Source organism: Artemia sp. Qi Xiang Cuo, chromosome 14 (genome assembly GCF_049724085.1).
Source record: "Artemia sp. Qi Xiang Cuo chromosome 14, ASM4972408v1, whole genome shotgun sequence".
Taxonomy (NCBI): Eukaryota; Metazoa; Arthropoda; class Branchiopoda; order Anostraca; family Artemiidae; genus Artemia; species Artemia sp. Qi Xiang Cuo.
In genome coordinates this window covers 54830222-54846429 of record NC_142807.1, presented here as the reverse complement: position 1 = coordinate 54846429, position 16208 = coordinate 54830222, and the positions used below count along the sequence as shown (strand labels likewise).

Genomic DNA, 16208 nt, shown 5'->3' with positions numbered 1-16208 from the left:
ATGGTCGAAAGTGATTGGAAGGCAACTAACAACCTTTCCACGCCCACCATTTCCCGAAACACATCCAATCAAAATTTTGAGATTGCCATTTTGTTCAGCGTAGTTGATTTCCAGATAGAAATTATGTTTTTGAGGAGAAACTCCCCACAACCCTCAGGGCAAGGGTTGTAAGTTATGCCCTGAGGGCATATAAGGTTTTTACAGAAAGCATTGTCGTAGAAACTTCAAAAAGGACTCAGTCGATTGGAAATTCAAAGGGCTAGAGCCCTTTTTAATAGTCAAAAGTGATTGGAGGGCAACTAACCCCCCTCTCACGCCCACCTTTTCCCCAGACACATCTAATCAAAATTTTGAGATAGCCATTTTGTTCAACGTAGTTGAAAGTACTGGAAATTAGGTCTTTGAGGATGACAACCCCGCAAAGCCCCCAGGGAAAGGGTTATAAGTTATGTCCTGGAGGCATATAAGGTTTTTATTGAAATCGTTGTCGTAGAAACTTTAAAAAGGGCTCATTCGATTGGAATTTCAAATGGCTAGTGCCCTTTTTAATAGTCGAAAGTGATTTGAGGGCAACTAACCCCCCTATATAGAAAGTTGTTGTTGAAATTTCAAAAAGGGCTCATTTGATTGGAAATTGAAATCGCCCTTTTTAATAGTTGAAAGTGAGTGGAGAGTAATTAACCTCCTTCTCACGCCCACCATCACCCCAAACACATTCAATCAAAGTTTAGAGATAGCCATTTTGTTCAACGTAGTTGAAAGCTCTGTAAATTACGTATTTAAGTATGAGAAACCCCACAGAGCCCCCAGGGCAAAGGTTGTAAGTTATCCCTTGGGGGCATATAAGGTTTTGATAGATTTTGATAGAGTTGATAGGTTTTGATAGAGTTGTCGTAAGAACTTCAAAAGGGGCTCATTAAATTTAAAATTAAGAAGGCTAGTGCCCTTTTTAATAGTCTAAAGTGATTGGAGGGTAACTAACCTCCTTCTCACGCCCACCATTCCCCCCAAACACATCCAATCAAAATTTTCATATAGCCATTTCATTCAACGTAATAGAAAGTTCTGGAAATTTGGTCTTTGAGTATGACAACCCCCCCCCCCCCGCCCGCAGGGCAAGGGTTGTAACTTATGCCCTGGGGGCATATAAAGTTTTTTATTGAAAGTGTTGTCGTAGAAACTTCAAAAGGGCTCATTTGATTCGAAATTGAAATGGCTAGATGCCTTTTTTAATAGTTGATAGTGACTGGAGAGTGACCAACGCCCCTTTCACGCCCACCATTTCCCCAAACCCATCCAATCCAAATTTTGAGATAGCCATTTTGTTTAACGTAGTTGAAAATTCTGGAAATTAGGTCTTTGAGGATGACAACCCCCTTACAGCCCTAAGGGCAAGGGTTGTAATTTATGCTCTGGGGGCATATAAGGTGCTTATAGAAAATGTTGTCGTAGAAACTCAAAAAGGGCTCATTCGATTGGAAATCGAAAGGCCTAGTGCCCTTTTTAATAGTCAAAAGTGATTGAAATGCTTGACATTCTTATAGTAAAGATGGACGTGGGTACAATGTATTATTTTTTGTTGTTGCTGTTTAGACCAGGGCACTTCGTATCGAAGGAGTTGTCGTAGAAACTTCGAAAAGGGCTCATTCGATTGAAAATGGAGAGGGCTGATGCTCTTTTTAATAGTTGAAAGTGATTGGAGGGCAACTAATCCCCCTCCCACGCCCACCCTCCCATTTGCCCATTATATTTTATAAAAACTAAATGTTCCCTTAAGATTAAATCAAAACGTACAGTATTAATGCTAATTCCCAATAAGGCATCTCAGCAGTATCCCAAGAACGACTGAGGGTATTATGTTAAAACTGTCGGGGCTGCTTTTGCTCTTAAAATTTAACCAAATCAAAATAGCGTAAGTGCAGTAATGACCTATGAAGGTCTATGAAAGTATTACCAATGAAGGTGTTTTTATTCAGAATTGAATTTCCAATTTTTCGTTATTTTTTAAGATGCATTTGGTTGTAAAGGCTTATATAAACAAATATATAAAAATAGGAAAAATGAAGAAGGTAATATAGTCGTAGAAGAAATAAAGGAATTCAGAAAAAACTCGGATAATGGAAAGATACTAAACTAGAGAAAAAATCCTAGATAAATATAAAACCATTACCCCTTTCAAATAGCTAGTAAGATGTATTTGTTTTATTTTATAGAAAAATGGTGTCCAGAACCCATTCCTCCTCCTGGTGGCTACATTATGGGAGTTGGAAGACAATATGCCGACGTAATAAGATACACATGCCCTATAAATACGATTCTTGACGGTGATGACGTGGCTCTGTGCGGTGAAGACGGTAGCTGGTCAGCAGAGGCTCCACAGTGCATAAGTATTTGTTTTATGTTACCTATTTCTTTTAGAGCTAGTTTGCAACTACTATTTTCTTTTAAACTCTAAGAGGTTTCCGAAACAAAAATAACCGATTCTAAGATAAATTTAGTCCTATCAAACAGTTCGTGGTAACGAACTGTAAGTGAGGAGTAACCCGGCTCAATAGTAACCGAAACTCTAGATACCGGGATTTTGATATCAATAGATACATCAAAAGAATCAAATTTCAATGCTGATTTCAAATATATAAGTTTCATCAAGTTTAGTCCTACCAATCAAAAGTTACGCGCCTGAGAAATTTTGGCTGATTTTTGCAAAAAGGAGGAAAGACCCCCTAAAAGTTATAGAACCTTAATGAATATCACACCATCATATTCAGTGTATCAGAGAACCCTACTGTAGAGGTTTCAAGCTCTTATCTACAAAAATGTGGGATTTTGTAGTTTTTGTCAGAAGAAAGATCACCTTTGCGTGTTTTTTTGTTTTTTGTTTTTTTTTTCCCCCAGGGGTGATCGTATCTACCCAGTGGTCCTAGAATATTGTTGGAAGACTCATTGGAATGGAAATTAAAAGTTCTAGTGCTCTTTTTAAGTGATCAAAAAATGGAGGGCAACTAGGCCCCCTCCCACCCTCATTTTTTTCCCAAAGTCACCCGATCAAAATTTTGAGATAGCCATTTGGTTCTGTATGATCGAAAATATGATAAATATGTCTTTTAGGATGACTTAATCCTCCGAAGTCCCCGGGGGGAGGGCTGAAAGTTATGAACTTTACCCAATTTTAAAGTTCAAAGTTATGAACTTTACCCTTATTTTTTCGAAAATGTTCCAAAAAGTAAGGAACGACGTTAAAACTTAAAACGAACAGAAATTATTCGTATATGAAAGGGGCTGTCCCCTCCTCAACGCCTCGCTCTTTACGCTAAAGTTTGACTTTCTCACAACTCTATTTTTTAAACAATATAGAACTTTAGCGTAAAGAGCGAGGCGTTGAGGAGGGGACAGCCCCTTTCATATATGGAAGAATTTCTGTTCGTTTTAAGTTTTAACGTCGTTCCTTACTTTCAGTTAAAAAAAACTTGTTTTTTTTTAATTTAATTTTATAAAAAAGATATCCTGAATGCATGATTATCCTACTTGTTAGAAACAGTACTTTCATGAAAAACATTATACTCCAACGCGATCGGACGTTCTTATCAACTTGATTGTTTTCCAACTTTTAGTCGCATAATAATCAGTATTAGAATATACTGCTAAGTTACGAGTCCTCCTTAATTTTAGGAAGAGATAATTATACAATTTGCGGGATTTAAAATTGTCTCTAGTTTTAACACGAAAACTGCTGAGCTTATCTAATAAATCTTGCTGCCTTTGCGTGCCGCGGTCTTGCTGCTAATGCTTAAAATTAATTTTGAAAACGTCTGTTATTTTATGAAAGCGAGGTAACATAATAATATTGATAATAAAAATAAGGAAATCTGCCAATTGAACTTATATTGTAAGGTTAGTCTTACTTTAAATACCTTTTTTCGCTATTTTTTTTTCCCAGGGATGATTTTATTGATCCTGACGTAGAATGTCAGAGAAGGACTCATTTGAACTGAAATGAAAATACTGTAAGATCTTAAGCCGAACTGACCAACCATGACGAAAAACCAACAGACAGAAGAAACTCAATGAAAAAAAACATTCATTGAGAAACTCGATTAAAAAATGTAAAACAACGCGGTTATTTCGCCTTTATCAAAACAAGGTATCTTCAGCACAAGAGAAACACAAGAAGAACAATGTAAAAAAAAAAACGAAAAATAAATAAAAGACCACCAATACAATACAATTGGCGCAACTAATCCACGTAGGGAAAAGAAGCTATTAGAGTTATTTCAGTGAGAACACTCAAGCAACTGAGGTAAAAATATAAGAAATTGAAATTTCGCGCCGCGAAACATTGACTAGTAGTTAAACACAGCCGAAAACCAGGTGAGTATAAATTCTGAGATGGCCAAACGATTTCTTGCAGTGGACTACCCTAAAGTGGAGGTTTGAACAACCCCTCTATCTTGAAAGCCATAGTAAACTCTACTTTAGTGTTTGTCACGTGAGTGACTCCATCTATCCAAGTGTCAAGTTGATTTGAACAGAAATAAGAAGTTCTAGTGGGTTTTTTTTAATTACAGAAGAGATCATACCAGAACAAAGTGTTTTTTTTTCTGCAATAAAACCAACAGTTTTCGCTAAGATAGGGTAAAATTCCAGTGACAGAAAATTCTGTGATAGCTAGTTCATTTCCCATGGTGAAAAACTGTTCAGTGGAAGTTTATAATCTGCCATCTTGAAAAGGTGCGCCTCACACCTATATTAAAAATGCAGCCTTCTTGCGGACTAACCATGGGCTAAATAAGATTTAAAATCCTATTTTGGCTCTAAAGGCTAGCACCTCGACCTCAGATCCAAAATAGATCTCTGTTTCGATCCTACATGGAATCAAATTTCGCTTTATTTTGCTTATACTGTGATTTATTTAGGATCCTTTGTCTGAGAGGACGAGAGTTCGAATCCTAATGTACCGAATTATTTGGTTTAAGACGAGGGTCAGTGGCTTGGCTCTGTAAGCTCAGCCCGAGTCGACCCAGCTCTAAATTAGTACCTGGAGAAATCTGGAAAGGGTAAACAGGAAGGGTTTGCGAAAGCACAGGATGGTTGACCCCCAACCCCCCATTGTATTTCCTGGCTGATGGGCCAAAAAACGGGCATTAGCACCGCCGGTAGTGATTGTAAAGTCCAATACCGTATACTTTAACTTTACCTTTTATGGTCATCACTTTAGTTTTTCCGTCTTTTCAACCTAGGAAAGCAACCTCTATGAGCCTTCAAAAATGTAGAGGGGGGAGGGGGCTTGTAGGAATCAATCTCGAATCTGCCTTAATTCAGACTAAGCCTTAATAAGGGTGTTGCGGGCTAATACCTTCCTTGTTATTTCAGAAAACAGTTCTTGACATTATTTTAAAGCTTCATTTAACTAAACTAATTTTGAGATCGTGATGGCCTCAACCGCGTAGAAGATGAAAAGTCGCCAAAAATTTCCATCCATCTTAACAATAATATCATCTCGGTTCTCTGCCCACCCAAAATCGTGGTTGCAGCAGTAGCTGCAATCGTGGTTGCAGCAGTAGCTATTAGAATTTTATAGCAAAGTTACTATTAGAACTTATTCAACAAAACTACTATTCATGAAAAATTTAGACTAAATATTCAAATTTTGTCCTAAATTTTGTCCTAAACAATAATGACCACTGGAACACAAGGGCCATTGAATTGGGATAACAAGCGTTTTGAAAGCACTGAAGAGCTTTAGTTTAACCAGCGAGATGTTGGAGAGGGAGTAACCCCCCTCAAATACGGAAATTTCAATTCGTTTTATGCTTTAGTGTTGCTTCCTACTTTCAATTAAAAAACTAGTTTTGTTTTTTTGATTTATCCTATAGTATTTATTCATATGTTTTATTTCTCATAGTTCTTCTTTTCGTGTTTTGAGGGCTGGGGGTTGAGTGATCAAAGCAGGGTAAGATAAAGTCTAAAGAAATTAGTTCTCTTGCTTATTTGGAAAAAGATGTTCTATTCATCGTATATTTTCTTGATTCTGGCATGTTGTTTGATTCCAAGCTATTGAATTTTTTTCTTTTTTTACTTACCTTAAAGGTACTTCAGACCTTATTTAGAATACAGAATTCTGTCAATTTAAGTTTGCTTGGTTCTGACTTAAAGTTTGACGCCATATCATTAAAATAAAATAATGATAACAATATGTCCATTAAAAGTGCCTCAGACGTTAAAACCTAGTAGACGTGTTTTTGGTCGCAAAGGGTGAACTGGTATCATGCATTATAGTTGTTGGTATAGATGTGTCACATTTGGGGAAGGGTGACCCCTCCCACAATGTTTTCAGCCAGTCAGATAAAAAAAAAATTGAGTTGGCAAAATCGTGCCGTAAAGCACCCCTATTCAACCTAAAAAGAAAATGTCCGGATTAACTCCCTATCACGATTCGAAAGAGGAAGCTATCTGGACCAAGAGCATTAAAGATAAGGTAGATAATGCTGCTTTTCTCGATTCTAGAATTACATGGAACATGTCATTGGTTATCCCACTGGTGAAATTTTCACTTTGATCTGGCATCATTTTCATGGATTTTCAGACTATTTTTCGAAATGATCGTAAATCTGTTTTCTCAGTGAACTTTTATCGAAACCATAATATACAAAATATTTGCCTTTTCGAGTATTTCTTTCTAATTCCTTTCCTTATTTTCATTTCCTTTCTGTCGGATATGCACTTTCCTTCCCCATTCGCAGCCAATTTGTAGTTTTCAAACTATTTCTCTAAACCCTCATATATCTGTGTTCGTAATCAACTTTGACTGTTAAGACTAAATTTAAAAGATAAGTTTTTTTCAACTGAAAGTAAGGAGCAACATTAAAACTTAAAACGACCAGAAATTACTATGTATAGAGCTCGAACTTTATGAAAGGAGTAAATGTTAAATTTTTAACATAGTGGGGTGGATAGTGTTTCACAGAGCAAAGTTGGATTGACAAGGTGGATTGATGCCGCAATGACTTTTAGCATTATCAGTAGTTGTACATCTGGTTTCATTTTTGGAATTTTAAATTTTCTGTTTTTTTATATGTTCTGACGTTATCCTGAAAACTTCTAATCTTGAAAGAGTAATCCGCATCTAGTCTTAAAGGAATTGATATAAAATTCCGGTTTTTTTTATTTTTAATTAATTCATTTTACTAAAATTGAGTAAATGTTTGACCTCAAGTCACAGATGCACACAGGTTTAGCTATGAGGAGGGTAGGGAGTAGTTGATAATTGATTGGTATAGAGTGCATATTTAGGTCTTTTTGCCTTTTTGAGGGAGAGGGGACCTTTGGTTGGACTAACCTTGAGGGAGTCTCTTTGTGAAGGCAGGACTCTTTGTAAACCAGTTTTAGAATTATTATCAGTGTTTATAAGAGGTAGGATAGAATTTTATTTACAATTGCCTCAAATTAATAGTAGCTGTGTTGGGCATGTACATGGGATGAGAATTGACTTTAGGGGGGGGATTTTCAGGAAAGTGAGTAACAAGTAAATCCTGTATGAATTCTAGGAAAATATTAAAAATCACGAGCTTGGAGACGGAGCCCTGGAAAGATTTTTGTTTTAGATCAACAAATTAATATTAATGAATTAGCAAAGTAATAAGTAAGTAATGTTTCGAGCAAAAAGGAGTTAAAAACAGACAGAATGGTAGAAACTTTGAGTTTTGTTTGGGTAAAATAAAAGAAAAATTAAAAGTTGAACCACAAACAGTTCCAAAATCCGTAAAAAACATGTGCAAAAATTCTTGTCAACCGAGTTCCAGCACCACCTCTGCTATCACTTATTCAAAGCCTCCTTACTGCCTCATCTACATAGTAACGCTTTTCTATTGTTTTTTTTTTATTTACTCCTCTATTTTCTCTAGTTATAGTTGGATTTATTTCTGTCTGGTATAGTAATTTATATATCACATTTTTTCTAGAAAAGGAATGTGGTGTACCTGAAGTGACCAATGGTGCTAGGATTAAAGGAAGTTCATTTAAAATTGGAGATAAAGTTATCGTACATTGTCCATATGGTATGTATAAACAAAACTCTCGAGAAATCTAGTTGATTTTATGTCTAATTTCATAGTGACATAGTTTTATTACCATAGTTTTATAATAATTGATATACCATAATTATTCTTTTATATAACTATAATCATTCTTCATATAATTGGTAAGTCTCCGTAACACCTAGCCAATCACAAATGAAAGTGACGTGGGGCTATTGCCTGAAGTGTTTATTTCTCTGGGACGTTTACAATCAGTCTGGTGGCTTCTGATTATAATTAAATAAAAAAAACAAGTCTTTTTCAACTGAAAGTAAGGAGCACCATTAAAACTTAAAACAAACAGAAATTATTATGTATATGAGGGGGTTCGCCCCCTAGTCAATACCTCGTTCTTGTTTTTTATTTAATTTTTGATCGTTTTTTAAATAATGCTGGAAAATCTGCCGCACCCTTCATAGAAATGTCCCTTCTCCAAAGGAAAAATCATGCATGGAAAGATCCTCCCACGTAACCCCCTCCTCCGCCCCCCCCCCCTACCAGAAAACATCTCTCCTAAAAACGTCTGTATACTTCCCAATAAGCAATACAATATGAACAATGGGCAAAGTTCATAACTTTCAGCCCTTCCCCCGGGAACTGTGGAGAAATAAGTCACCCTCAAAGACATATTTATTAGATTTTCGACTATGTTGAACAAAATGACTCTCTCAAAATTTTGATCGGGTGACTTCGGGGAAAAAATGAGCGTGGGAGGGGGCCAAGATGCCCTCCAATTTTTTTGGTCACTTAAAAAGTGCACTAGAAATTTTAATTTCCATTCGGATAAACCCTCTCACGATATTCTAGGACTACTGGATCGATACGATCACCTTCGGAAAAAAAAACAAAAAAAAACGCGCATCCGTGATTTTTCTTTACAAAATTCCAAATTTTTGCAGATAGGAGCTTCAAACCTCTACAGGGTGTTTTCCTGATACGCTGAATCTGGTGGTTTAATTTTCATTAAGATTCTATCACCTTTACGGGGTGTTTCCCCCTTTTATCGAAAATAAGGCAAATTTTATCAGGGTTGTAACTTTTGATGGGTAAGACTAAACTTTACGAAACTTATATATTATTATTACTACTATTTTATTACCCATTATTAAACATACAAAATGTTGTAAATGGAGTACAAGAAAAGAAAAAAAAAGTAACATCAAATAACAACAAAATATCCAAAGAAAACTCAACTACAGAAAAACAAGATTAAGAACATTCCTACGACAAACAAAAAAGACAAATTTAAGTTATTGCGACACATAATGAAGAGAGGCTTGGTTCAAACGCCTTTGCAAATCGAACACGGCGATTCAGTACAGCTATAAGCGGGTCGGCTATACCATACTTCAGAGATATATTTGAATTCCTCATCCAAACTGGAAGACGAAGCAGATACTTGCCATATGTGTAGAAAATAGAACGAATATTGCGGCGATCAGACGAAGTAAATATTTTCCAAAACGGAGATAGGGCTAGCACATGTGGCAAAACAAAAGCATTATACACCCTTGCAAGTAGAAAACGGTTAAAGTGGCACTTCATTGAAACGAGAATTCCATAAGCTCTGCGTGTCTTTACAGCGAACAACGAAACAAGGCAATCGCGGGTTTCTTTAAGATCGCTACAAATTGGAAGGCCGGGGTACATAATCTTAGACGAAGACTTAATCGTATAAATACCGAAAATAACATCAACTGGTACACTATCTTTAACGCGGCTATTAAATACGAGAACTTCACTCATCTGGGGATTGAAAGAAAAACCTATGTTACCATACTCCTTACTCAAAACACGGAAAGTCTCTTCGATGCCAATAAGTGTTCTACTCGTGTTCAAAATGTCGTCGGCATAATCGATCAGCGAAACATTGAGACCTCTAAAGATACATGTAGACTGAACCGGTTCTTGCGATGAAATAATACTATTATTGAAAAGCGGTAGTGAAGTAAGTGCTCCTTGGCGTATTCGCGATTCTCTACAGGTATAAGACTAGAAGATAGGGTTAAAGCATTAACACAAGGTACATTTACACGCGCTTTTAAATTACTATACATATTCCTCAGCGCGCGTATAATAGACTTATCCACGCCACGTTTCCGGGCCGACAACAATATCTGAGGGTGCACACCGGAGTCAAAAGCGCTGTTGACATCGTGACCTGCAAAATACAAAGTCTCATTTGAATCATCGGCGCTAATCAACAAATTAGCAATCAAATAATGCGTGTGTTCTCTACTTATTTTCTTCTTGAAACCAAATTGGTTATCCGGCGTGTCACATATAGCACTAAGCCTATTTACAACAAGCAATTCAAATAACTTGCACAGTATAGGCGCGACAGTTATCGGGCGGTAAGAAGAACACTGTCCCCCGTCTTTTCCCTTCTTTAATACAGGAATAATTACCCCCGTGCAGAATAGGTCTGGAACAACCCCAGCATTAAAAATCATTTGGTACAGGAGACAAAGGTGCTCGACAAGGTTCTGACTTCCCGCTTGCAGATGCAATCCGCATAGGTTATCTACCCCCTCGACAACTTCTTCTTCAGTTTCGAGAGTGCCTCACAGACTGACAAATTAGAAACAACACAACCAAATTCCCGTTCACATTCCGCAAGACTCGCATCAAGCTCAATAGAAAATTTATTTTCCAGATCAGTATTAGGCGATGAAAACTCATGCGTAAAATATTTACCCCACTCACTCTCACTGGGCAGAACATCAACTGATTTTTTACGTTTCTTCTTTTTTAGGAATTTCCACATGCGATCGGGTTCTTGCTTTATATATTTACTATCACATTCAATACTCATAGCACGATATGTAGCGAGGGTTTTTGCGAATCTTCGCTTAGTATATAATCGGATGGAGTTCACTATACCATGCCTTGGTCGGTCATTATCTATCCACATTCTTAACCAGAATTTCGTGTTCACACACGCATTTACAAGATCCGAATTATCGGACCAGTGGGATATTTCCGAGCCAATCCGAACACGACAAATCGTCACTTCAGCCTTTTCCGCACACTGCAGGGCATGAACTATTTCACAGTATATATTGATCAGTACCTGTTAATCACATAATGCATCTAAAGAAGATTTATGAAGTAGATTGTAAGGGACGCGAATTCTTGCTAAAATATCGTCACATACCTTCTGGTACAAAGGGGTATTAATTGTATCCCACATAACTTTCTGATGCCATTTTCTTCCACTGGGTAGATCAGGATTGTAGTCCGAAGATGTACTAGGTGGGAAAACATAACTAACTGGTAAGTGGTCAGATGTGCTGATAGAGGTATCCACATGTGACTGGCAAAGGGGAACTGGTTGATGAGAACACATTATAAAATCAAGAGATGAAGGTGCCCCAGAGTTATGCACATACGTGAAATCGAGATCATTTTCTATTATGTTTAGACCAGTGCATGTAGTTGAAAGTACTTGGGATCTAGGGTTTTTCGGATTCAACAAATCACAGTTCACATCTCCGGCAACAATGTACGACAAATTTTGGGTGCGACAATTCGCAATAGCGTTTGCTAATTTCCGACAAGTACAAACGAACCTGGAATATGATCTAGATGATTTGTAGTCCGTAGGCATATAAACTGAAAAGATTATTGTCCGTTCATCCTCGATCGCAATAAAATTATCGGATACTTGGAAAACTGTCGCGCGTAAAGACTTTAAAGCAAGGATTGCGATACCACCTGACGGCCGGCCACTACCACTCGATTTCGCACCAACAGTAAAAAGATCGATTAAATCACCGATATTTAAAAGTTCAGTCCCTTCATTAATCAGGAAATGTTCTTGGAGACATACAATGTTATCATTGCGAATTAGGTTTTCGAGGATAGGCAGTTTGTTGATTACATTTGCGTTAATGTTCCAAGTAATCAGACATAATTCGCGATTCATTTCTTAACTGCAAGTAACTTTTGCGCTTCCGGACAGCTGAAACTGTAATAAGGATGCTTTTCCGAAACCACAGAGTGCACATTTGATTGGTTTGCTGTAAGAGTTGTCCTTAGTGCTACTGTGGTTATCCCCACGTCTAGAACACTTGGCTTCGTTCCATCTGACATCAGCATAAAAATAAAATCCTTTTGATGTATCTACTGGTATCAAAATTCAGTTTTTTAGAATTTCGGTTCCGTTTTTTGTGTCTGATCGCAATCGAGTGTTTCAAACAGTTTAAGATTTATATTTCATATGAAAGCCTACAGTATTTTTGGGCGGTCACTCGTCTGGCATTCTAGGTAGGCGAGCCCCCCTATTAGGCTTTGGACGCTTGTTTGCTTGTGATTCCAGGTGACGTAACGGTCTTGTGTCAATTCTAAAACTTGGTCAACCTGCCTGAGACTCTAGGCGGGCGTGCCTCTCGAAAAGTTAATCAATAAGAGATTCATATATACTCCCGCCGTTTATTCGTGCCGTTTACGCAAACATTCTGGAAATTATTGGTTTTCTCGTTCACCTACGAGTCCAGGGAACTTGTTGGTTATTTGTAAATCCTAAAACACGGAAATCCGCCTGAATCTACAAGTGGTCAAGCCTATTAGGTTTAGGTCGCTGGTTTCCCTATGAGTCCAAGCAAATTCAATCCTCCGTTTTGCATACAAGTCCAGTGGACATTGTTCGTCATGAGTCAGCCCAAAATCCTCCCGATCATCCATATCTTACTCCAATTACTATCTACCTTAGTTCTGCCCTAGAATGGATGGGTGGATGGATGAAAGACTCTCTATCAACAAGTGAAATGACATCATTTTTATACAATCCTAAAAAAAGCTTATACCAGATTTGCCTCTCACTCAGACTATCTGTCTTGGCTTTTTCTCCAATTAGCCATGGCTTGATGAAAATTTGATTTTAATTCAATTATCAAGCCTACCGTTGTGACTTGAGCTAAAAGTACAATTTACTTATATCATAGAATTATTTGAGTTTTAGACCCACCTGTTCACTTAGCCAGAATTATGATATTACTCGTACTTAGACATTTTCTTGTCTAAGAAAATTAAAAAAAAACATCTTTTCTTTTTTTTAAAGACAAAAAAGAGACATTAAAGAACTGTTAAGTTTACCTCATCAAGGAAATAATTACAATATTATCCTAAATTGAAAGAATCAGACACAAACGGGAGATATTTTGGAGAACATAATCATCCTAATTCCTTTAATGTAATTTTAAATGTGAATGTTTTTTTCGGTTTTAGAAACGACTCAGTGTAGAGTCCTATTTTCCTGTTATAAATGTTATATCGATAACACCCGTATCAAGATTGGGAAAAAAGGCTACACTATCATTAGCTCTCAATAGACGAATCTGTAAAGTTTAAAGTAAAAAGTAAAAGTTAAATAAAAGTGTAAAGTGTAAAGTAAATAGTAAAAGTAAAGCAAAAAGTGTACAGTGTAAAGTCATTCTACGTTATCCCCCCATGTTCTGATTACCCACATCATATCGTTATTTCTAATGAAGTAACCTTGGTGTACACAGTTTGTAGGAAAGTATAAACCCTATTTATAAACCCTATTTATAATAATTTGAAAAATTAAATCCGGAACACGTGCCTCTTCATTAGAAAAAAGGTAAATTAGTTGTCTGAATTGAAATTGAACCAAAAAACAGGCTGTATCTGTGTCCATTAACAGAATTCCTACCCTGTCAAATTTTCGAACGCTCTTTTTTCATGTATTTTTTTATTTTATTTTTTTGTCACTTTTCTGCTTTTGTAAGGATACTTTCAAATCTGTATTTCTTTGTGTATTATAGTGTATGCAAATATTTTTTTAGCACTGAAAAGGCTTAACTGAAATCTTTTCTGTAATGTTTCCTTTTTTCTTTATTCCCTAGCTAATAATTATCCTCGTTTTATTTTGTCATTTCGTATCTCTAATTTTTTTTTGTAATCCCTAGTTTTTCCGTATATCATTCATAACCATTGTGGTCTCAGAGCCTATTTACCTTGATTCTTCGCTCTCAAATCATTTTAGGATAATATTCAAGTTCAGAAAAAGAAAAATTATATTTCATTTGTAGGATACCGCCCAATAGATGGCTCAGTTCTAGAATGCGATGAAACAGGTGACTGGTCTGGTGTGGCATCTTGTGGCGCATATTGTCAAAGAAAATGTCAAAATGGAGGACTATGTGTGGGACGCAGCCGCTGCAAATGCCCATCAGGATATACTGGGGATCGATGCCAGTATCGTAAGTATTTCTAAGTACGTTACGTCCGAGGAATTACTTCAACGAACGGAAAGATTGACATTTTATTATAACTTAAGGTTTGCGTAGGTTTATATAGCACACCTTAGTGGTTGTATTAATTGGCATTATTCTTCTTATGCCAAGGAATAAGGCTTTATACATTGCTGTAATACTTGTCCTCAGAGCCACTTAAGCGAACTGAAAGATTCAGAACTTATAATGCATAAAGGTTGCATAATTTAAGGCCATTTCACACTATACACGTCATTTTCTATCCTTAATGTCTAAGTTACTTTACACTAAATGTAATTATTCAAGATTAAGCAGGTTCTTTCACACTAGCCTGACATAGAAATTCTTAAGGCAACCATCGTATAAAATCATGAAATTTATCATAAATTAACTAATTAAAAATGAGGAACAAAGAAGCTCTAATCTAGCATAAAAGGCTTTCTAGAGAAACTCTATTAATAATCTTTTGACATTTCTGCTACTATTGACTTTTGGCTATTCACGTTTCCAAAAATTTACTCCATGATATTACGTAACGCAACATAAAGTCTTCCTCTTCTTCTTCTTGTCGGGATTGTTTTGGAGAAGCTTTCGCATAACCTCATCGTCGATACCGAATTCCGAGCCCTTCAGTGACTTCCTGCAGTTGAGTTCAGGCTCTATGTTCTCTACTACCGGGAAAAGATCAATTTGATTGTTCCATTACAGAGCAAATATTTTTGACAGGGTAAGGATTTGAACCTGGGTTACTAGTTACCATGACTACAAAATCGCGTTTTGAACACTAGATTATCACGGTCCAGGTAAGATCCTTAGTAACGCTAGTGCAATTAGTCATACGGCACTGTGTGAAAGAACCAGTCAGTTTCCCTTCTGTTTCAGATCATATTTTAAACAAAGAGAAAAAGAGAAATTACTCTCCTATAATTTTGTGGTATAAAATGTGCTTAACTTCCAATAATTTACATCTGTTATGTAATTTCTTAAGCCAATCACACTATTCCTAAAAGTCTATGCCATAAAGGGAAGCCAATGTCCGCTTTTTAAAGTCTCAAAGTTTGGTGAGAAATTTTACGCCATTAAAAACAAAGAAAAGCTACATTCCACCTGATTGGTTCTTCTGAGTAAAATTTCAAGCCAGTAATGAAGTCATTCATTTTATGTAACCAGAGTCATTTTATCAAGCTGAAAAATTCAGAACTAAGCAAGACAAGTTTACAACGCATAAATTGAAATCTGTGATAGTCTGCACAGTAGTCCTTATTATAATGAATCAGCCTTCTTTCATGTTGGTACTACTCATCTGGAGAGTCACTTGAGCCAACCAGAAATACCAAGTTTGTGGTAACATAACGCTAGCACAGGTTGACCCCTTAATTGTTGTGTTGGCACAACCATGGCTGAATTGACATAATGTAAAATTAAATTTAATGGCTGTGTTAAATGTTGTGTCCGCTCCTGGCCGAATGGTTGACACTCCATATTTGCAAGCGAAGGGTTGTTGGTTCGAGTCTCGGTGGTGGCTATTAACTGGTTTGGGTCGAGATTTAGTTGCATTTCATTGTAAGACAAGCCAAAAGTTCACCCAGCTTTAAATGGGTACCTAGAGAAACCTAGGGGAAAACACGGGATACGTTGGATGGTTTGCTCTCAACCGCGCGTAGCACTCCCAGCCAAAGGCAGAACCTCAAGAGATTAGTACTATACTTGAGTTTTGTCAAGCAAAATCAGTGCATAATAAATTGTTTCATCCTCGATTCTGCTACTGATTTCTAGTTCCTCAACAAGAAATTGCAGGTTTAAGTATTAATAACTGGCCAGTGATATCTACCCGCTGTAAAGCAGAAGATATTCCTTTCAAAAATATTATTTTCAAAGATTTTGACTAAATTCCTCAGTT

General features: G+C 36.7%; 1 protein-coding gene across 2 annotated transcripts in view; it reads left to right on the top strand.

Annotated features, from left to right (window-relative positions):
* Positions 1-16208, top strand: part of LOC148944646 (sushi, von Willebrand factor type A, EGF and pentraxin domain-containing protein 1-like) — a 193227-nt gene that overhangs the window by 150151 nt on the left and 26868 nt on the right. For both annotated transcript variants that reach the window (XM_089099707.1, XM_089099708.1), the window contains exons 22-24: positions 2214-2387; positions 7959-8054; positions 14126-14296. In XM_089099707.1, the coding sequence (XP_088955833.1) occupies positions 2214-2387; positions 7959-8054; positions 14126-14296 (441 nt within the window). The remainder of the gene's footprint in view (positions 1-2213; positions 2388-7958; positions 8055-14125; positions 14297-16208) is intronic.